Source organism: Rhinoderma darwinii, chromosome 6 (genome assembly GCF_050947455.1).
Source record: "Rhinoderma darwinii isolate aRhiDar2 chromosome 6, aRhiDar2.hap1, whole genome shotgun sequence".
Lineage (NCBI taxonomy): Eukaryota > Metazoa > Chordata > Amphibia > Anura > Rhinodermatidae > Rhinoderma > Rhinoderma darwinii.
Window position 1 is genome coordinate 134,923,256 of NC_134692.1, and position 24,218 is coordinate 134,947,473.

Sequence of the window (24,218 nt, forward strand, 5' to 3'; positions counted from 1 at the left end):
CACCATTGATTTCAATGGTGACTGAGGTGGTGCCCCTGGTTTCTGTGTCTCTTTTGTGCACCGGACTCGTCGTTTTGCCGGAAGCAATAGCATATTCGACTACACTATTGCTTCCGGCAAAACGACTGATCCGGTGCACAAAAGAGACAAACGGAAACCAAGGGCAGCAGCTCCGTCACTATTGAAATCAATGGTGATGTAGATGGAAACCTCTGGTTTCTGTCGGTGTCAGTTGGTGTCTGCTCAGGGATTTGTTCTGACGGAAACCTCCGACGGAACGTCAGAACGGGACCCCAACACAGATGTGAACAGAGCCTGAAGGGTAAGTGCACACAGGCCAAAAGTACCCGTCCTGGAAGCCACATGGGAATTCCCCCAAAAAACTGCACGATGTTGTGGTGCAGTTTTTCGGGCAGAATCTCCACTGCTAAAAATAAAAAAACCTCCAGAAATTGTTATTTTTTTGTTTTGTGACGAATTAGTAGCTTTTCCGCTACAAAAATCACAACATGTGCCTATTTGTTGTGGGTTTTAACACCCCATTAAATTCAATGGGAAAAACCCGCAATTCCACAGCATGATGTGAATTTTAAAAAAATGCAAATTTATGAAGGTTTTCTCATCTGCTTTTATTCTGCTGAGTGTGGATCAGAATTATTTAAATCTCATCCACACTGCTGTGGATTTTCCGCAATGAAATCCATTGCGAAAAATCCTCAGTGTTTACACTGTGTCCCCACCCTATAGGTGCCGTCACGAAAAAAAACATCCATGACTTGTTCAAATCTCGTCCACTCTACGGTTACTGTACTAAGCTGCGGATCTTGTGCAATGAAACCCGTTGCGGAAAATTTGCAGTGTTTATGCGATGTGTGAACATACCCCTAAAGGAATTTATTTTTAATTCCTTAAAAGCGGAGTAACACGCTCTCCTGACATGAACAATGCCGGGTCATCTATTCTTAGACTTCTGCATTGTGTTGTTCCTATTTACGCCTGGAAACTTATGACTAAATAGACGTCATTCCCCTCGTTAGTAGCGTGTCTCTATAGTCGGATACTGTCCGCACTGATTGGATTGTGTCGGATTGTGTAGGGATAAGTTATTGACAAAGGGAATGGAACACCAAATTTACTCATACATTTCCAGGAGGAATAACACAAGAACGGCAAACATCGATTCTAAGAAAAAATAAACCAGAAATTCTGCATACTCTTGTATATGCCACAAACCATATAAAGGGTTAAGCACAGAACTAGTGTAGAGCACTAAATGCTGACAACAGACGAAAGCCGGGCCCGGACATGACAGACGCTCGGCTGTACAACTTTTGTCTGCTCTATCCGAGGATAAACGTTTGGGATCAAATGCGTTTTAGAATTCAGCATGTGACAACACTGGAGAGGCTTCTACACCGCGAGCACCAAGGATGGTCAGACTCGCTGCAAAAGCCGAAATGGCCGGGGGATGTAGCTGCAGCGGCACGGATACTTCCCTCCTCTAGGCAGAGAATTCAATTTTCAAGCTGCCACCAAGCGATAATATCCATGGGTCAAACTCTCGGCGGCCCCCGGTGAGATCACCTGCTTAAAATGAGCAGTCAGGATGCAGAAGCATCCAGCCTGTCTATTCTAAAAATGTCACGCCGTGCATTGTTCATGTAGAGAAAAAATGGAACAAAGTGAAGGTGACAAAAACATATCCTGCATTACGAGTAGATTGCATCTCCCAGATTGGAGGCAATTACATGGCACAATTGGCGCCAGCTAACTTTACTCTGTCCCCTTGGTAAAGGCATCCTTGCCACGGACAGGGAGCTGTAAATAATATGGGCAATTTGGATTTTTCCATTTTTCTATGGCTATGTTCACACGGCTGATCTTCGCACGTAATATGGCATGGAAAGCGTGCTTAATCCACGTCCAATTGATTTTTTCTAATAGGAATTGGAAAACATTTCGCAGGAAAAAAAAAAAATTGTCCATCACTTTGTGACACCGCTTCCGCACGAAAACTGCGTTGGATAGCCAGACTCGCGTTAGCCCCATTCAATGAGGCTAATCTGTGGCAAATTATAATGCAAATCCGCAACAGAAATCCAAGGGTCAGCATCAAATTTCTGCCGAGAATTCGCCAAACCCACGCCAGATTTCTCCACTTGAAATATCCGCCATGCGTGCATGGACTATGCTGCCAAACCCAGTTGGGCATTTATGTTTAAAAAAAGGAACATATCATGGTCTGTATGTTTGAACACCATTAAAGTTTTAGGAGTGACTTTACCCAGTGCTCCCCCCCCCCCCCACCATAGGGCTTTGCAGAGTGGAATAAAGGTCCTCTTAGGCTTTGTTCACATCCGTGTCAGGGTTCCGCTCTGGCGTTCCGTCTGAGCTTCCCGTCAGAACGGAACCCGGACTGAAACCATAGGTTTCCGTTTGCATCACCATTGACTTAAGTGGTGATGGCTCCGGAGCAAATGGTTTCCGTTTGTCTCAGTTGTGTAAGGGTTCTGTCAATTTGAAGGAATGAATAGTGCAGTCAACTACGGTATTGATCCCATCAAAACGACGGAACCCTTGCACAACTGAGACAAACGGAAACCATTTGCACTGGATCCGTCACCATTAAAATTAATGGTGATGCAAACGGAAACCTATGGTGGGAAGCTCCGACGGAACGTCAGAACGGAACCCTGATGCAGATGTGAACAAAGCCTTACACGGCCGGTCCTTGGCTGTGTAAACGAGTGCCGTTTGCTACTTTCACAAGGACCTAGTATGGGGACAAGCGCTCGTTCAAATACATTATTATGTCGTCAGCGCGTCTCCCTGTTAACACATGTGCTGGCGACAACGATCGTATTTTACTTTTTTTAAAACTGATACGATCAGCAATTATCGGCAACAATCGTTGGCCTGATAATTGGCCCGTGTAAAAAGGACCTTTAGTCTCTGTTCACATTACATTATGTGAACACGTTTGCCCTAACCTCGTTCTGTTGACAATGCAGGAATCCGCATCGGGGACAATGGTTTTCTATTTTACAGCTCTCTGTGGGTTGTTATTTAACTAGATACCAAGTTATTTTCCCATTCGAGATATCAGGTCTTCACTTTCTGCAGAAAAACAAACAGCTCTGCCCTTGAAGCTTATCTTTGTGATAGAGAAGAGATTGTAGAAGAAACTGCACTCAATTACAGCAGAGGTGATCCCACAAGATGTAATAACACGTGTATAGATCCTACACTTTCCCATAGACCGTGCCAAGGCCATTCAATGCCCAGTTTTCGATTATTTTAACCAGGATGAGCAGAGTAAAAAGGTGTCTGGCGCCTTCACCCCATTACATTCAGCCAGGCCAAATTCACGGACCCTGTACCGCAACAAGCCGAGTTCTTACGGCTTGTATCATGGGCTCGTGGGCAATCTGTGGGCACTGTGTTCAACCCTAGAAGCGATGGAGCATGACCAGTATAGCATGCTGCCCATAGCAGACCATGAATGCCATACTGCAGATCCGTACAACACTGATCGGTAATATGACTGTGTGCACGAGCAGCTACACAAAATACAAGATAGTCCCGTATACCTACGATACGCATACAAACAAAAACTCGACTCTGATAAGAGTAAAAAGAAAAAAACCCAGTATCAACCAAGGTGACGTACTGCAACTAGACTGAGCAAAAAGCCAAGAAAGTAGGGAATTACCTTTTCACAATGGTCAATTTTTCAATATGGACTATTCCAAAATGATAATGATCAAGATACATTGATTGATTTGATAGCAGCGGTCTGTATCTGCTCCGAACTGCAAATCACAGCCATATGCATGCTTGGAGGCGTAGTCTTAAAACTGCAAACCACTGTTCTACTTTTTTTCTAATGCAATTATTTACAGTAAAAGTGGTGAAAAATTTACCAGACTTCCTAAAATTCTCAGACAATTCAGCCTAATGCATTGTAAAATTTACATTTACATACGAATATCTCTATAAGACAGAGTGTGTGTGTGTGTGTGTGTGTGTGTGTGTGTGTGTGTGTGTGTGTGTGTGTGTGTGTGTGTGTAAAACCTACTGGAAGCCATAAATAAATGATTTTGTAAGTATGCCTCTCCGTATCAGATCAACTTTCACTTTCCTTTTTTTCTTTGCAACGTTGAATATTTTATGCTGGTGTCTGTGGCCGCTCAGTAGTCAGTGAGCGCTGGGAGGGGGGGAGGGGAGGACTGATGAACAAGTACACCCATCTGATTTCCATTTCTTTACCTTGCAATGCAACAAGACAAATAGGGAAGGTAGGAGGGGTGTCGAGGAGTCAATAAATATGCTAATAAATTTCAGCAGCACCACCACAGAGTATGTATACCAAACCAAAGCATTCCCAGGAGTACAAAGGACAATAAACAGTAGATACCCACACGAATAATTGTGTTTAATGCAAGGTGTCGTCACCAGGCCTATACCGTACAACAACCACAAGGAAACATCAGCTAATTACATAGGTGGAAAACTGGAATATGAGATGGAAGCTCCAAAGGTAATTAAAAGGAAACCCAAATGTAAACTGAGCGCGCAGCTATAACCAACACACCGCACTTCTCTCCTGCAGGCAAACAGAAGAAGCGCCAGCTCCCTGGACGTACATGCCTTTATCAGCACCTACTACAAACACACTGAGAGCTGCTCCGAAATATGAGCAAGTTACATATTTATCTATGAATGTGACACTGAACAAAAATCCATCATAAAAACAAAAATCAGTGCAAGTCTACGGTGATGCGTATTCAGTTCAGTAGAACCGCAGGGGAGGATGTCTGGGATTTGCGTTAAAATCCGGCTGTATACCCATTGCCAGACCTAGTCCTCCTAGACTTAAAGGGGTTGACCACATAAAGAAAAGGGGAATGGGGCTCTGTTTTGCATCCTGTGTGTCTGATGTTGCAGCTCGGTCTTGAATAGGGATGAGCAGCAATACCAAGCGCAGCCTATAAAAATACGAGTGGCGCTATTTAGAAGTTTAAAAAAAATAATAATAATTTACTAAAAACCTGGATAACCCCTTTAAGGCCTCATGCACACGATTGCATTTTTTGCAGATCGCACACTAACCCATTTCCTTCTATAGGCCTATGCATACAACAGTGCTTTTGCCTTAGCCGTTGTTCCATTCTGCAATTTTCCTATCCCTGCCCAGTTTTGCAGAACCGCGCAGCCATTCAAGTCTAAGCATAGTCTTAATACCACCCCTTTCCATTTGCCCCATTAGGATGTAAGGTAGTGATACAGTGGGGTACCCCGAGCAGACAGTCCCTGATGACCGTGGTCTGGAGGACTTCTGTTGACAATGCATTACACGGAGACTCCATTCATTTCAATGAGTGCTCTGTACTACCTTCCCTGCTGCAGGAAACCCCACTGATCCACCAGTCGCAGGGGTCCATCTGATGCTTTGTATTGTCCAGTTAAATGTCGGGGTACGTCCGGACTGCCATATAAGAGCAATGACATTCCTGCGTAGCACAGACTGCATTTTGTTCATAGGACTAAAATATTACAGAGAATGGACCAGTTGAATGTTTATTATAAGCCATACTTGCCATAAGAGACTCGCATCTATTCTGTCAAGTTGTCACAAACGAAGACATTTCTTACAGTGGTTTCTCTTCCAAGAAAAGCTGGGTGACACAAAAAAATAGGGTCACCATCACAGAGCCCCATGGAGTTGTGACCCAGCTTTCCAAGATGTCTGAATGGCAAACCTATCCATGCAGTGTGAAACAATCTTTATTACCATTATTCCACAACTAGGCAGATATGCCATTCAGCAGCCTAGGAAAGCTGGGTGATAACCCTTTGGTAATGGCAGCTGTAATGGTTGTCACCAAGCTTTCCCGCAAACTGGGACGAAAAATTTGCCGGGTCATAAAGTAAAACACATTAGGCCGATCTGACGTTCAGCATTCTAGGAAAGTATAATGGCAACCAGGGGTATAACTGTGCAGGATGTTTGCCAAAGTATTTAGATGCAGGGGATTGGGTAACAAACCCAATCTTTACCCCAGCTAAGGATCCATTGACGATAATTTGGTAAAACGAGCGACGATAAATCGAGTTCAAAAGACATGCGCAAATATATATAACAATGGTCGTTTTTTTTTTTTTCCGGAGCCCTGAGCGCTTCTGCCAACGTGTAACGTTACACGAGGCGATCAACAAACGATCGTTTTTAGGCCATGAGAACATTTTCGATTACCGCCAAGAAAGAAGTTTCTCGCTGATCGCTGATCATGTTAACACTAGTCAATGATGGCGAACTTCTAAATCGCCCTTTCGGAAAAGCTTCAAAAGACCAAGCCGCTATTTTACCCAGCTTTCCCAGGAACAGATACCAATACGAAACGGCTGAAGGACGACTCAAGGACTACTAGTGCCCGCTGATTTTTTTTTTCAAAAAGAAAAACATCGATACAAATTTGCAAAAAGACAAATAAATGTATCAATAATGTTTCACTTCATATTCCTCCCGCCAGCACATAACTAGTTAATAATAACGCACATAATGATAATGGCAGGCAGCGGCCGTAACCACGCACAACAAATCAGTGTGTTGACTCACGGCCGGGGAATGCGCGTCACGCCTATTCTGCCGCGGACATTATTAGCTGCTCTGCGCATTATACACGGCCTGGATACAAGAGAGGAAACACTCACCTCCTCAGACTTCCTTCAATGTCTTTGGTCGCTGCAGCTTCCAATTCTCTGTAAACAAAATCTACATTAGTCTCAGGATGACGACATTTCACTGCTGGAAATAAAACAACAACAAACCACTAAACGGGCATCGTGCAAAACATAAACATGCCCCTGGCACAATACACTGACGGCACAGACCCCCGCATCAGGATACAGAGGGCATGCTGGGACTTGTAGTTCTATTAATAGACGAGGGGCAGTCACTGACTGGGGGTTTATAATAACACAACACTGCGGGGGTCTACACCCTGGTCTACGAGGAGAGGATGCAAGACGGACTGTAAAACTGGGAGCCGCGGAAATCACAGGGTTAAATGTGTACGGACTGCATATATGTTCTATACATGAGAAGCATACATATATATGGGGCCATGAATATAGCATGCGTGCCAAACACCATCAATGGCATTGATCAATCTCCCCTATAGTCCATGTCTATATACAAATCAACAGCAAATACAACTTATATAACCGTGCACATATAGGACGTCTGCATATAGATACCTATATAACCGTGCACATATAGGACGTCTGTATATAGATATATAACCGTGCACATATAGGACGTCTGTATAGATATATAACCGTGCACATATAGGACGTCTGTATATAGACAGATAGATATATATATAACCGTGCACATATATGACGTCTGTATATAGATACATATATAACCGTGCACACATAGGACATCTGTATATAGATACATATATAACCGTGCACACATAGGACGTCTGTATATAGATACATATATAACTGTGCACATATAGGACGTCTGTATATAGATACATATATAACCGTGCACATATAGGACGTCTGTATATAGATATATAACCGTGCACATATAGGACGTCTGTATAAAGATATATAACCGTGCACATATAGGACGTCTGTATATAGATACATATATAACCGTGCACATATAGGACGTCTGTATATACATATATAACCGTGCACATATAGGACGTCTGTATATAGATACATATATAACCGTGCACATATAGGACGTCTGTATATAGATACATATATAACCGTGCACATATGACGTCTGTATATAGATACATATATAACCGTGCACATATAGGACGTCTGTATATAGATATATAACCGTGCACATATAGGACGTCTGTATATAGATATATAACCGTGCACACATAGGACGTCTGTATATAGATACATATATAACCGTGCACACATAGGACGTCTGTATATAGATACATATATAACCGTGCACACATAGGACGTCTGTATATAGATACATATATAACCGTGCACACATAGGACGTCTGTATATAGATACATATATTACCGTGCACATATAGGACGTCTGTATATAGATACATATATAACCGTGCACATATAGGACGTCTGTATATAGATACATACATAACCGTGCACATATAGGACGTCTGTATATAGATACATATATAACCGTGCACACATAGGACGTCTGTATATAGATACATATATTACCGTGCACATATAGGACGTCTGTATATAGATACATATATAACCGTGCACATATGACGTCTGTATATAGATACATATATAACCGTGCACATATAGGACGTCTGTATATAGATACATATATAACCGTGCACATATAGGACGTCTGTATATAGATATATAACCGTGCACATATAGGACGTCTGTATATAGATACATATATAACCGTGCACACATAGGACGTCTGTATATAGATACATATATAACCGTGCACACATAGGACGTCTGTATATAGATACATATATAACCGTGCACACATAGGACGTCTGTATATAGATACATATATAACCGTGCACACATAGGACGTCTGTATATAGATACATATATTACCGTGCACATATAGGACGTCTGTATATAGATACATATATAACCGTGCACATATAGGACGTCTGTATATAGATACATATATAACCGTGCACACATAGGACGTCTGTATATAGATACATATATAACCGTGCACACATAGGACGTCTGTATATAGATACATATATTACCGTGCACATATAGGACGTCTGTATATAGATACATATATAACCGTGCACATATAGGACGTCTGTATATAGATACATATATAACCGTGCACACATAGGACGTCTGTATATAGATACATATATAACCGTGCACACATAGGACGTCTGTATATAGATAGATATATAACCGTGCACACATAGGACGTCTGTATATAGATATATAACCGTGCACATATAGGACGTCTGTATATAGATACATATATAACCGTGCACATATAGGACGTCTGTATATATAGATATATAACCGTGCACATATAGGACGTCTGTATAGATATATAACCGTGCACATATAGGACGTCTGTATATAGATACATATATAACCGTGCACATATAGGACGTCTGTATAGATATATAACCGTGCACATATAGGACGTCTGTATATAGATACATATATAACCGTGCACACATAGGACGTCTGTATATAGATACATATATTACCGTGCACATATAGGACGTCTGTATATACATATATAACCGTGCACATATAGGACGTCTGTATATAGATACATATATAACCGTGCACATATAGGACGTCTGTATAGATATATAACCGTGCACATATAGGACGTCTGTATATAGATACATATATAACCGTGCACATATAGGACGTCTGTATATATAGATATATAACCGTGCACATATAGGACGTCTGTATATAGATACATATATAACCGTGCACATATAGGACGTCTGTATATAGATACATATATAACCGTGCACATATAGAACGTCTGTATAGATATATAACCGTGCACATATATGACGTCTGTATATAGATATATAACCGTGCACATATAGGATGTCTGCATATAGATACATATATAACCGTGCTCATATAGGACGTCTGTATATAGATACATATATAACCGTGCACATATAGGACGTCTGTATATAGATACATATATAACCGTGCACACATAGGACGTCTGTATATAGATACATATATAACCGTGCACACATAGGACGTCTGTATATAGATACATATATAACCGTGCACATATAGGATGTCTGCATATAGATACATATATAACCGTGCTCATATAGGACGTCTGTATATAGATACATATATAACCGTGCACATATAGGACGTCTGTATATAGATACATATATAACCGTGCACACATAGGACGTCTGTATATAGATACATATATAACCGTGCACACATAGGACGTCTGTATATAGATACATATATAACCGTGCACATATAGGACGTCTGTATATAGATACATATATAACCGTGCACATATAGGACGTCTGTATATAGATACATATATAACCGTGCACACATAGGACGTCTGTATATAGATACATATATAACCGTGCACATATAGGACGTCTGTATATAGATACATATATAACCGTGCTCATATAGGACGTCTGTATATACATATATAACCGTGCTCATATAGGACGTCTGTGTATAGATACATATATAACTGTGCTCATATAGGACGTCTGTATATACATATATAACCGTGCTCATATAGGACGTCTGTGTGTGTATATATATCCGTCCACATATAAGATGCTATGGTGTGCATATATATATACACACACACACACGTTTATATGTATGTATCCGTGCACACATAGAGGTCTGCATATATAACTGTGCATATATGGGGGTGTGTGTGTGTGTATATATATATATATATATATATAGTTGGGTGCACGTACTTGTACGTGAGTGCATGTATGTATGTATGTATGTATGTATGTATGTATGTATGTATGTATGTATGTATGTATATAGTGCATGTGTATATACAGGAGGAGAGGTGTGTTGCTGTGGTAGGGGCAGGCGCTGTGCAGCCATATATCTCCTCAGCTCCGCCGCGTAGTCCGCGGTAATAAGTCGGGCTTGCTCTAATGACGGGGTACGCAGGAGTGGGGTCTCCCCCGGGGCGCACTCACCTCATGTATGTAAAGTGCACTGCGGAGACATAGGGCTGCGGTCTCGGAGCGCCCCTCAGTCTGACAGAGGCTGCACTGCAAACACGGTCAACACATCCACCGGCGCCATTTCCTCCACAAAAATCTCATTCCGGAAGAGGAGGCCGCGCTGTGCGGGCATTTCCGCTCTATGGTCTCCTACCACTTTCCAAAATGGCCGCCCTAGCAACCGCCGCTTAGCAACCGGACTTGCACGGAGGATTAGGCGGTCTAGTCAATAGCAGGTAAAGCAGGGAGGTGTTTATGAAACAGTAAAGAGTATTCTTCCCCAAAATGGGGGCACACAGGTTATAAGTGAATATAAATGTGTCTAATTTGCCAAGTTATGAACTATTCTATTCTAGTTTATTGGTTATGGCTGTTTCTGCCGGTCACCCAGCTCTCCTAGAATCCTGAATGGTCAATCTGCTTACTCTAAAACTGACACATCCTCAATATATCATCACTGTATTAGCAAAGAAATTAATTTATTCAGGAATGTAGGGAAGCTGGGTGAGCTGTAATGGCGGCCATATTAGATGTCACCCAGCTTTCCCAGATGCAGATATAGGCACGTATGAATAGAATGCGTATTCCCTCAACAGGAGAAGACGACACAAGGCCTTTCAATGGGGATAATCTGCGTGCGGCTGCTTTTGCGGAGGAATACGCGGTGGAAACCTTGTCAGGAAGCGACATGGATGAACAATGGGGCGGTTTCATATTATAGACAACGGGAGGCTTTTTTTTTTTGCAAGCGTTTTTCACGCTGATTCCAACATGGAAAATATGTCGTAATCAGCATGACAATTCTGCAGTGTGAACAGCGCCTGGTATTGTTCACCTCTGGTGGTGGAAAACTGCTATTAAAGGTGTATTCCAATCTCGGAAATTTTTACATGTCCGATAGATGTGGGTCCCACCTCTGGGACCCTTGCCTATCTCTAAAACGGGGCCACCTGACCCCCCGTCCTACTGTCTCCCACTTTCGCTGGGCTACGGCTACGGAGTTACGAGGCGGCCGGTACCGTCGGCCACCTTGTAACTCAGTGGAGAAGGCAGGATGGGGATCGGGGCCCCATTCTAGAGATAGGTGCAGGTCCCAGAGGTGGGACCTGCACCTATCGGACATTTATAGCCTATCCTATGGATGTTGCATAAATGTCCGAGAAGGGAATAGATCTATGTAAGGGCAGCATATTACAGCTACAGATCCATATACTTAGTAGCCCAAACATTTTTTTGGACTAATGGGTACGCTGAAACAATACACCGGACTCCTAGATAAGAGTCCAGTGTATTCATGAGGGTAGCGCTCCCCTCGCCCTTTAGGCCGATGATTGACAGGCTGGCATGTATACTCGCATACACCGCAGCTTGTCAGACCCCACGGGAAGGAGCGCTCCTCTTGTGTATACACCAGACTCGTAACTATGACTCGTAGCCAAACGGCACAAGTTTTTTTTTGTGTATTTTGGCTACCAGGAGTACGGACCTGTAACTGTAATATGCCACTCTTACATAGCTCTGTTTTAAGGGGTGCAAATGTTAAACCCCCATCCTGACCCATCATGAAGAACGCACAAAACTAGCACGTATGGCATAAGTCACACTTAATTTAAAACAAACTTCACCCGACTCATGGCGGCATCCCAAATACTGGGCCCAGGCCACCTGGCACCTTCAGCAGCCGGGCACGCAATCCTACTGCAAGAGCTGGTGGTGCCCACCACACAGCCACATGCACCGCCAATCATCCAATGGCCCTCTCTGACCAACTTTTGTAACGACCCAGTACTAACCCACCGCACAGCCTGTCCCCTCCACTGACAGGGAACCCTGCCACACGGTATACCCTACAGATATATGGCGATATATCTTAGGTTTAGGACTACACGGCGTCTTTGGCCGCAACACAGGTAATGAAAGCGAATGTGGTCCCAAGTTACTGCGACACCACAGTCCCAAGGACTCCAAACCCGATGGACTTCTTGCAATGGTCCTTTTAGGAAAGTTGGGTGACCACTCCCTGTGGGAGCTGTAAAGTTTCCATATTGGTGATCACCCAGCTTTTCCATAAGCAAATATAACTGACTAGAATTGTTATCATCGTAGGCCCCACGCACACGACCGTAGAATTCATCCGTAATTACGGTCCCGTTCATTTCTATTGCCCACGGACACCTTCCCGTATAGATACGGGAAGGCGTCCTTTACCGTTAAAAGTCTACGGAAAAGATAGGACATGTCTTATTTTGTGCTTTTTACGGAACGTGCTCCCATACTTTATATGCCCGCAAATACAGGTGGCTGTCCGCGGCCGGCCGTGCCCGTAATCACGTGATTAGGGGCACGGTCGTGGGTAGGGGGCCTTATAGAAGAGGACTTCTATTTTTTGGAGATTTCTTGATTTCAGGGAGTATTTACTAAGATAACATATTTTTATGACATTTTTTAGTAGGAACGCATCCGAAATATGTTGATCTCCGTTAATCGTCAAAGACGTCTAGGATAGACTCCATGGCTGGGAACGACACCAGTTACTGAAGGGTCTGAAGCCTCTCATGTGAATGAAGACATTGGAGCAAGGACTCTTTTGTGGCTCCACATAACATGCATGGAAGGTAAGTCAGACAGTACATTGTACGCGGGCGACGTGCCAACTACTGACACTCGCCACTAATGAGCTCCTCTTGGCAGGTTGGTGTTTAGTTGTGGAACAGCAAGTCATTAATATTTGAATACACATGATCACAGTGTGAGCATCTAAATGTTCTACAGAGAGGAATCATTACTGTTTCCTATTAACCAAGACCTCGGGTAACGCTGAGATAATATTTTAGAAAATTATACACAGCGTGTCCTATGTAAACACGAAGTGAGCGCTCATTTCAAGTTATGCAAATACATCACCGCTTTAATCCAGCCGACTGGGCGCTCGTACTAATGGACTGCAACTAAATAAAAGAAAAGATACAGACAACCTGCGGCTCTCCTGTTGTTGCAAAACTACAACTCCCAGCATGCCCAGACAGCAGCAGACTGCGAGTTGATTCTGTATTGCTTTCCAGCTGTTGCAAAACTACAAGGTTCGTTCCTCCAATAATAGCCGCTAGGGCAGATGGATGAGCCGTGTAACAGTGATTCCCTGGAGTGGCGACTTTAAAGGAACTGCTTTTTTGTCCAGAATCAGTGTCAGTTTTGTCCATGGGCTGTGTCTAATAGGGGCTTTTGGGGCTGAGCTGCAATACCAGACACATCCTATGGACAAAAGTGGCGCTGTTTTCGGATCCTGTCTCATGACTTCCAGAAACAAGCTCTGTCAGGAGATCAAGAAACAATCAGATTCTTTCGTTCTGCCCGGTCCCTCATCTGCCAACCCTTAATGTCAGACTTGAAATAGGGGTATCTGTATTTGGGCCAAATCCTTGCACTCGCTCCCCCCCCCAGACCACGATATCTTACCTCCTTCAGCAGCCCCACTCATTAAGGTAAGGCCTTATTCACATGAACGTGTTAAACGTTTGTGCGACGGCCGTTGAAACAATGGCCGTCACACAGACCTATATAATTCAATGTGGCCGTTCACACGGCCGTTGTTTCCACGGACCGTGTGAAGGGTCCGTGAGAAAATAGTACATGTCCTATTTTTGCACGCTTCTTGCATCCCTCCATAGACTCTAATCTATCGGGGGATGCGTGATATCGTGTCCCGCAGCGCAGAGCACGGATGCACGTCGGACGTGAAAAACTGCCGTTTTTCACATCTGAGATGCGCAACGCCCTTGTGAATCAGGCCTAAATTTAATACTGAGCATTCACTGCATTACCTTGAACCATATGCCACACCTTACCCTCTATCCCTCTGCTTAGGTGGGAGGGTGGCACATAACACACTTAGGGCCCATTCACACAAACGTGAATCTCGTCCGTGTGCTGTGCGTTGAAACAGCGCACAGCACACGGTCCCATTGATTTCAATGGGGCTATTAACACATGCGTTAGTTTTAACGCCGCGAGAGTCCGTTGCATGTTCTATATTGGTGCGTTTTCCTATGCCCCTATTGAAGTCAATGGGTGCGTGAAAACCATGGATAGTACATGGATGCAGAACACTGTGCTGTGCGTGATTTGCGCATCAATTCCATTGACAAAAAAAGAAGTGATTTGCGAGTGCGTGAGAAACACATGCCACACGCAAAGCACACTGATGCAAGAACGCAACGCACATAGACCGTAAATCTGCCACGCTCGTGTAAATGTAGCCTTAAAGGGTAACTAAACTTAAAAAAAAAAAGTTGACATGTCATAGTAAAGTCTTGATCGATGGGGGTCCGAACACTGAGACCCCCACCGATCGCTAAAACGAAGCAATCAGGCAAGCGCTGTGCCGCTTCGTTTCTGATCGGCTTTCCTCGGAGCAGTGTACGGACTCACTAGAAAGTCTATGAGCTCGTACACCGCTCGCTCAGCTTTCCGAGGAAAATCAATCAGAAACGAAGTGGCACAGCGCTCACCCGATCATTTCTGGCGCTTTGTTTTAGCGATCGGTGGAGGCACCACTGATCAAAATGTCAAAGTTTTTTTGAAAGTTTAGTTACGCTTTAAGGTCTGATCCCTACAACGCTGGGAGATGTTCTGGGTTGGGGAAGTGCCGCAGAAAACCAGTTGTAGATTGAAGGTAAGACAGCGTGGTCTGGGGGAGCGAGCGCCAGATTTCAGGACAAATATAAATGCCCCTATTTCTGCAGCTGTCTCATAGCCATATGCATCAGTGAATCGTATTGGGATCCCCTGACAATTTAATGTGCATGGGGGCAGCTTGACCATCGGAGGAATCAAGGATAAGCATGTTGGATTTTAACATGCCCAATCCTTTGTTGCCCTGGAGATCAGCGGCTAGCAACAGTATGTGGCGGCAGCTTATCCCCCTCTACCTATGGCAGGACACATGTACCCCAGCCGATCCAAGCATGCCTGTTAATGGAGACGTCAGGGGAGATAGCTGTGGTGCTCAGTAGGGAGCCAGATTATGGTACTTTAACCCAGGCCATAGTTTGGGTATGCGGTGCCAGGCCAATTCCTGCAAGGAGGACACATTGCATTGCTTTACAGCTGGGAGGGACCCCTCCATTTTCATTTTTCTAGCATTGGCATATAAGTCACAAAAGGGGCCTCTGCTGGATGATGCCATCATTCCCACCCATCCTGGGACACTGCCTGTCACTAGTTGCTTCCTCCCGGACCCTCTTACCATCTTTTGTAGGGGAGAAAAGGGCCATTCTGCCTCCCCTGGACTGGTTTGGGTCTAGCCTGACCAGAGCCCCCCTTTCTCATGGCAGCCATATGGGCCAAATCACAACTTACATGGAGAAAAATTTAGCTCTGAGATCCGGGGGTCTCGGGAATTAATAATGTAGTCGCATATAAGTCCTGACCCCCGTCACTGCCCGCTAACAAATACCAACCTGTTGACCAGTGGATACCTATAGACGCGTAGGAAATGCATGTCCGCTAAATGTGACAGCCTTCGAGCAATGGGAAAATGGCCACATGTCTGATATATGAGATCTAATCATTGTTTGTATGCGTATCATTACCTACAGCCTGTTACTACGTCGATTTTACAGCCGAGGACTGGATCCGTTAACTCATTGTAGCCTGGGGGGATTGCCTGATTTGCTGTGCCAACGCTTCTGCAAACAAATATTGTCCTTTTTCTAGACATGAAGGTTTCACTGACGGAGCACAAACATTGTGTGTTGAAATGCTTTCATAGGAGATTAACATTGAGGTTCGGCAGGAGGATGACGCCCGGTGAGGTTACGAGGCTGAGGGGGTAGAGCGCTGCTAGGCTTTCTCTTCTAAACCTTATTTGGGAAATCTGCCAGCTGTAAAATGCAATCCCTGTGCTTGGAGCGGTGCCGAGCTCTGCTATTCCCAGTCCTCAGGAGGCGCAGAGCTCTGCTATACCGTACATTCTGCTTCCACTTTACCCTATATGGAAAGATCACTTCTTTTTTTTTTTTCCCTTTCCACCTTAACAAAACCATATCCACCTTAAATCTAAAAAATCACACCAAAATAAAATGTAAGGCTACATCCACACAACCGTTGTTTTCGTCATTGTGCTATCTGTTTTTTTAATGTATAGCACACTGACCCGCTCATTTCTACGGCCGCATGCACACTTCCGTGTTTTTCACGGATCCGTGTTGGGGGCCGTGGGACCGAGCTGGGCCAAGCCAAGCAAAAATGCAAGAGAAAATGGCGCCAGGGCGATCATGTGACCTTCTCAGGGTGCGGGGACAAGCTATTGACATCATTCCCTGCCTTCCGGTTATTGCGCAGATCTGTGAATACGGATGACATATGGATGCAATACGGACAGTGTTTGCGGACATACAGAACGGAGGCGGAGGAGACACTGATGACACGCAGACCGCAAAATACAAACGCTCGTTTGGAGGTAGCCTTAGGCTGTATTCACACGTTGGGGACATATGACAGTTTTTGCTACAACTATCGCAAAACAAAACACAAAATCTTGTGAAAATTGCAACGAAATTTTCTGTACGACTACAACGCGTGAAGACCTCCTAAAAAACAACTGTTACTTTCTTTTGGTCAAGTTGTACATTTTTGCAGTGAGTTAGTTATATATTTTTCTGGGAAAGATCGGTGGAACTATTTCGGCCACCATTATAGCTCTCACAGGGGTTGTCACTCTCCTGTTCAGGGCTCTAGGAAAGCGGGGTGATGTCCCTTGTGGGAACTGTAATGGAAGCTATATTGGTTGTCACCCTTTCCCAGCAACGGATATCATTTAGAAAAAAGGTTGAACAGATTTCGGACTTAAATAATCAGCAGAATTCTTAGGCTGGGTTCACACGACCTATTTTCAGATGTAAACGAGGAGTATTATGCCTCGTTTTACGTCTGAAAATAGGGCTACAATACGTCGGCAAACATCTGCCCATTCATTTGAATGGGTTTGCCGACGTACTGTGCAGACGACCTGTCATTTACGCGTCGTCGTTTGACAGCTGTCAAACGACGACGCGTAAAATGACTGCCTCGGCAAAGAAGTGCAGGACACTTATATACATTATATGCAGGACACTTATATACATTATGTGCAGGACACTTATATACATTATATGCAGGACACTTATATACATTATATGCGGGACACTTATATACATTATATGCAGGACACTTATATACATTACATGCGGGACACTTATATACATTATATGCGGGACACTTATATACATTATATGCAGGACACTTATATACATTATATGCAGGACACTTATATACATTATATGCAGGACACTTATATACATTATATGCGGGACACTTATATACATTATATGCGGGACACTTATATACATTATATGCGGGACACTTATATACATTATATGCAGGACTCTTATATACATTATATGCGGGACACTTATATACATTATATGCAGGACACTTATATACATTATATGCGGGACACTTATATACATTATATGCAGGACACTTATATACATTATATGCAGGACACTTATATACATTATATGCGGGACACTTATATACATTATATGCGGGACACTTATATACATTATATGCGGGACACTTATATACATTATATGCGGGACACTTATATACATTATATGCGGGACACTTATATACATTATATGCAGGACACTTATATACATTATATGCGGGACTCTTATATACATTATATGCGGGACACTTATATACATTATATGCAGGACACTTATATACATTATATGCAGGACACATATACATTATATGCGGGACACTTATATACATTATATGCAGGACACTTATATACATTATATGCAGGACACTTATATACATTATATGCAGGGCACTTCTATACATTATATGCGGGACACTTATATACATTATGTGCGGGACACTTATATACATTATATGCGGGACACTTATATACATTATATGCAGGACACTTATATACATTATATGCGGGACACTTATATACATTATATGCAGGACACTTATATACATTATATGCGGGACACTTCTATACATTATATGCGGGACACTTCTATACATTATATGCGGGACACTTATATACATTATATGCGGGACACTTATATACATTATATGCAGGACACTTATATACATTATATGCGGGACACTTATATACATTATATGCAGGACACTTATATACATTATATGCAGGACACATATACATTATATGCGGGACACTTATATACATTATATGCAGGACACTTATATACATTATATGCGGGACACTTATATACATTATATGCGGGACACTTATATACATTATATGCGGGACACTTATATACATTATATGCGGGACACTTATACATTATATGCGGGACACTTCTATACATTATATGCAGGACACTTCTATACATTATATGCGGGACACTTATATACATTATATGCGGGACACTTCTATACATTATATGCAGGAAACTTCTATACATTATATGCAGGACACTTATATACATTATATGCGGGACACTTATATACATTATATGCGGGACACTTATACATTATATGCGGGACACTTCTATACATTATATGCGGGACACTTATATACATTATATGCGGGACACTTCTATACATTATATGCGGGACACTTCTATACATTATATGCGGGACACTTCTATACATTATATGCGGGACACTTATATACATTATATGCTGGACACTTATATACATTATATGCGGGACACTTATATACATTATATGCGGGACACTTCTATACATTATATGCGGGACACTTCTATACATTATATGCGGGACACTTCTATACATTATATGCAGGACACTTATATACATTATATGCGGGACACTTATATACATTATATGCGGGACACTTATATACATTATATGCGGGACACTTCTATACATTATATGCGGGACACTTATATACATTATATGCGGGACACTTATATACATTATATGCAGGACACTTATATACATTATATGCGGGACACTTATATACATTATATGCGGGACACTTATATACATTATATGCGGGACACTTATATACATTATATGCGGGACACTTATATACATTATATGCGGGACACTTATATACATTATATGCAGGACACTTCTATACATTATATGCAGGACACTTCTATACATTATATGCGGGACACTTATATACATTATATGCGGGACACTTCTATACATTATATGCAGGACACTTCTATACATTATATGCAGGACACTTCTATACATTATATGCAGGACACTTCTATACATTATATGCAGGACACTTCTATACATTATATGCAGGACACTTATATACATTATATGCGGGACACTTATATACATTATATGCGGGACACTTATATACATTATATGCAGGACACTTATATACATTATATGCAGGACACTTATATACATTATATGCAGGACACTTATATACATTATATGCGGGACACTTATATACATTATATGCAGGACACTTATATACATTATATGCGGGACACTTATATACATTATATGCAGGACACTTATATACATTATATGCAGGACACTTATATACATTATATGCGGGACACTTATATACATTATATGCGGGACACTTATATACATTATATGCGGGACACTTATATACATTATATGCGGGACACTTATATACATTATATGCGGGACACTTATATACATTATATGCGGGACACTTATATACATTATATGCAGGACACTTCTATACATTATATGCAGGACACTTCTATACATTATATGCGGGACACTTATATACATTATATGCGGGACACTTCTATACATTATATGCAGGACACTTCTATACATTATATGCAGGACACTTCTATACATTATATGCAGGACACTTCTATACATTATATGCAGGACACTTCTATACATTATATGCAGGACACTTATATACATTATATGCGGGACACTTATATACATTATATGCGGGACACTTATATACATTATATGCAGGACACTTATATACATTATATGCAGGACACTTATATACATTATATGCAGGACACTTATATACATTATATGCGGGACACTTATATACATTATATGCGGGACACTTATATACATTATATGCGGGACACTTATATACATTATATGCAGGACACTTATATACATTATATGCAGGACACTTATATACATTATATGCGGGACACTTATATACATTATATGCGGGACACTTATATACATTATATGCAGGACACTTATATACATTATATGCAGGACACTTCTATACATTATATGCAGGACACTTCTATACATTATATGCAGGACACTTATATACATTATATGCAGGACACTTATATACATTATATGCGGGACACTTATATACATTATATGCGGGACACTTATATACATTATATGCAGGACACTTATATACATTATATGCAGGACACTTATATACATTATATGCAGGACACTTATATACATTATATGCGGGACACTTATATACATTATATGCAGGACACTTATATACATTATATGCGGGACACTTATATACATTATATGCAGGACACTTATATACATTATATGCAGGACACTTATATACATTATATGCGGGACACTTATATACATTATATGCGGGACACTTATATACATTATATGCAGGACACTTATATACATTATATGCAGGGCACTTCTATACATTATATGCAGGACACTTATATACATTATATGCAGGGCACTTATATACATTATATGCAGGACACTTCTATACATTATATGCAGGGCACTTCTTTGCCACGTAATTTGAGCCGTTCTTCATTGAACTCAATGAAGAGCAGCTCAAGATTTACGAGCGTCTCAGACGGCTCGCAAAATGCGAGGAGGAGCATTTACGTGCGAAACGAGGCAGCTGTAAACAGTCTGTCTTTTCACACGTAAATGCCTCTCATCGTGTGAACATACCCTTAGGGTATGTTCACACACAGTGTTTTCAGATGTAATTCTGGCGTATTACGCCTCGAATTACGCCTGAAAAAATGGCTCCATTACGCCTACAAACATCTGCCCATTGCTTGCAATGGGATTTACGGTGTCCTGTTCCCACGAGGTGTCATTTTAGGCATCGCTGTCAAAATACGGTGTAAAAAGACGCCCGCGAAAAAGAAGTGCATGTCACTTCTTGGGACGTTTTTGGAGGGGTTTTTCATAGATTCTATTGAAAACAGCTCCAAAAACGGCTGTAAAAAAATGCAGCGAAAATCGCGAGTGGCTTAAAAAACATCTGAAAATCAGGAGCTGTTTTCCCTTGAAAACAGCTTTGTATTTTCAGACGTTTTTGGTTACTGCGTGTGAACATAGCCTTATCCTTTCTACTCTGCATTTATATTGTCGTAGTGTCGTGTGCAGACGTCTCTTCATCAGATGTAAATGTTGTAGATCTCCGTACAGCGCTGAAGAATATGTTAAGGGTACGTTCACACGCTTAGCAAAAAATATCCGAAACTACAGAGCTGGTTGCAGAGAAAGCAGCCTCTGATTTTCAGGCATTTTTGAAGCTGAAAATGACATTTGGAGCTTCTTTTCAGGCGTTTTTTTGAGGCGTTTTTCAGAGTGTTCAATGGAAAATCAGGTCAAAAAAACGCCTCAAGAAGTGACATGCTACTTCTTTTTACGGAGCGTCTTTTTACAGAGGCGTAAAAAGACGCCCCATATGAACTAAATGTTGTTTTTCCCATTGATTTCAATGGGCAGATCTTTGTAGGCGTTCAGCTTCCGTTTTTTCAGGCGTTTTTCGAGGCGTAAAAGCCCCAAAATACGCCTGAAAACACTGCGTATGAACATACCCCGACACTATATCAGCAAGGGAAATAACCAGTGGGGACAGAAGGGTGAAATCTTGCTAATCTACAATTCCTAGTATAGCAATTGTTGGATGGCCAGGAAATTGGTCTGGCACAGATTTAGGCATCATGCACACGACCGTTGCCGTTTTCCGGACCGCAAAACACGGTTCCTAGTGGCTTCCATGTGCTGTCTGTTTTTTGTGGACCTATACACTAGAATGGGTGACACGGACCGCAAACACGTACAAGAATAGGACCTGTTCTATAATTCTGCGGAGCGTAAACACGGATCCCCAAAAAAAAACGCATGTGTGCACTACCCCATGTAAATGAATGGTTCAGTGTGTTATCCGCAATACCAACGTACAGAACACTGAAGAAAACAACAGTCGTGCGCATGAGCCCTTGGCGTGCAGGTGGATGGGGTAGCCTAAGGGGCTGCCATGTTTCTTCATGACTGTGTACCTGGTTGGGATTGTTATTGCATCTCAAGTGCAGGGTCTAAACACAGAAGACATGGGTATTTTGCTAATTTAAAGGGGGTTTTCTAATCTTACATATGCATAGTATATGCCATAGATGTCTGATGTAGGGTACCACCTCTTGGACCCCCACCAGTTGGAAGAATGAGGGTCTCCTGGACGCTGTAACCAGCAGGAATATACCTCACCTGTGAATATACCATAAATGTCTAAAGCTCTGTTCACACCTCCGAAGCAGATTCCCTAAAATTTGACTGGAAAAATAGCGCTGCATGTCGGGCTATTTTACCTGTGAAAACGATAAACACCTCGGAGGAACCCGACAGGCCCCATTGTAAACCAATAGGGTCTGTTGGGCACCGCTGGTATCCATCATGCGATCCGACTATGCGTTGTGATTTCTGTTACAAACCACGATGCAAGTGTGAACAGAGCCAATGATGTGCAAACCCCTTTAAATACAGACCCGGGTCATTCTGTTTGAGGCTAAACTGCCAAGTACCGGGGCAAACCGGTGGTCTGCAATATAGGATAATCCTGAAAATCTTCCTACTTACACGTTGACACATCCCGGCTGTTCAGGACTCTAAGGGTCAGTCCACATAGAGTTTTTCGGCGCTGATTTTGATGCAGAAACCGCCGCTGAATCAGTGTCAAAAATATGGCCAAACCCCCCCCCCCCCCCCTATTGATTTCAATGGGAGGCAGATGTGTTTTTTTGCCCTGCCCTGACTGACCGCTTACAGAATAAAAAAGTGGCGTGATCTTTCTTGCCATGGCTTCCACGTCTGACCTCCCATGACATTCAATAGGAGGCAGAAAAAAACCTGCGGCGCTCATTTGAGTGTTTTTCGCTGCGTTTTTTGCCCGCGGTCCTTGCATTAGATTATTCAATGGCCGCGAAAAATCTCAGGCAGTTCAAAATCTGCCTCAAAATTCCTGAAGGAATTCTGAGGCAGATTTTTTCTGCTTGCAAAAAAAACTCAGTGTGAACACTGCCTAACAAAGCTGGATGACTTCCCAGTGGGAGCTGTAATGGCGTACGATATATCAGTTGTCACCCGGCTTTCCTAGAAAGAGAATTGAATGTTTGACACATTGACAATAGTTGAGCGCTCTTCCCATGGCCCGGCGTTTATTGACATTTGTAAACCTTTCTATAAACGACTAGATCTCAAGGCATAAAAGAAGCG

The 24,218-nt window shown here is 42.3% G+C and overlaps 1 protein-coding gene and 1 long non-coding RNA gene across 5 annotated transcripts in view; one reads left to right on the forward strand and one right to left on the reverse strand.

Annotated features, from left to right (window-relative positions):
- Positions 1-10,849, reverse strand: part of TNRC6A (trinucleotide repeat containing adaptor 6A) — a 61,713-nt gene extending 50,864 nt beyond the window's left edge. For all 3 annotated transcript variants that reach the window (XM_075830506.1, XM_075830507.1, XM_075830505.1), the window contains exons 1-2: positions 10,707-10,849; positions 6,715-6,762 (exon numbers count right to left, since the gene is read on the reverse strand). In XM_075830506.1, the coding sequence (XP_075686621.1) occupies positions 6,715-6,762; positions 10,707-10,711 (53 nt within the window). In that variant the 5' untranslated portion in view covers positions 10,712-10,849. The remainder of the gene's footprint in view (positions 1-6,714; positions 6,763-10,706) is intronic.
- LOC142655870 (uncharacterized) overlaps positions 10,730-24,218 on the forward strand; it is a 67,412-nt gene continuing 53,923 nt past the window's right edge. Inside the window, exons 1-2 of one of the 2 annotated variants that reach the window (XR_012849563.1) lie at positions 10,730-10,969; positions 13,183-13,348. This is a non-coding gene — a long non-coding RNA (uncharacterized LOC142655870). The remainder of the gene's footprint in view (positions 10,970-13,182; positions 13,349-24,218) is intronic. The other variant, XR_012849564.1, reaches the window with a different exon arrangement.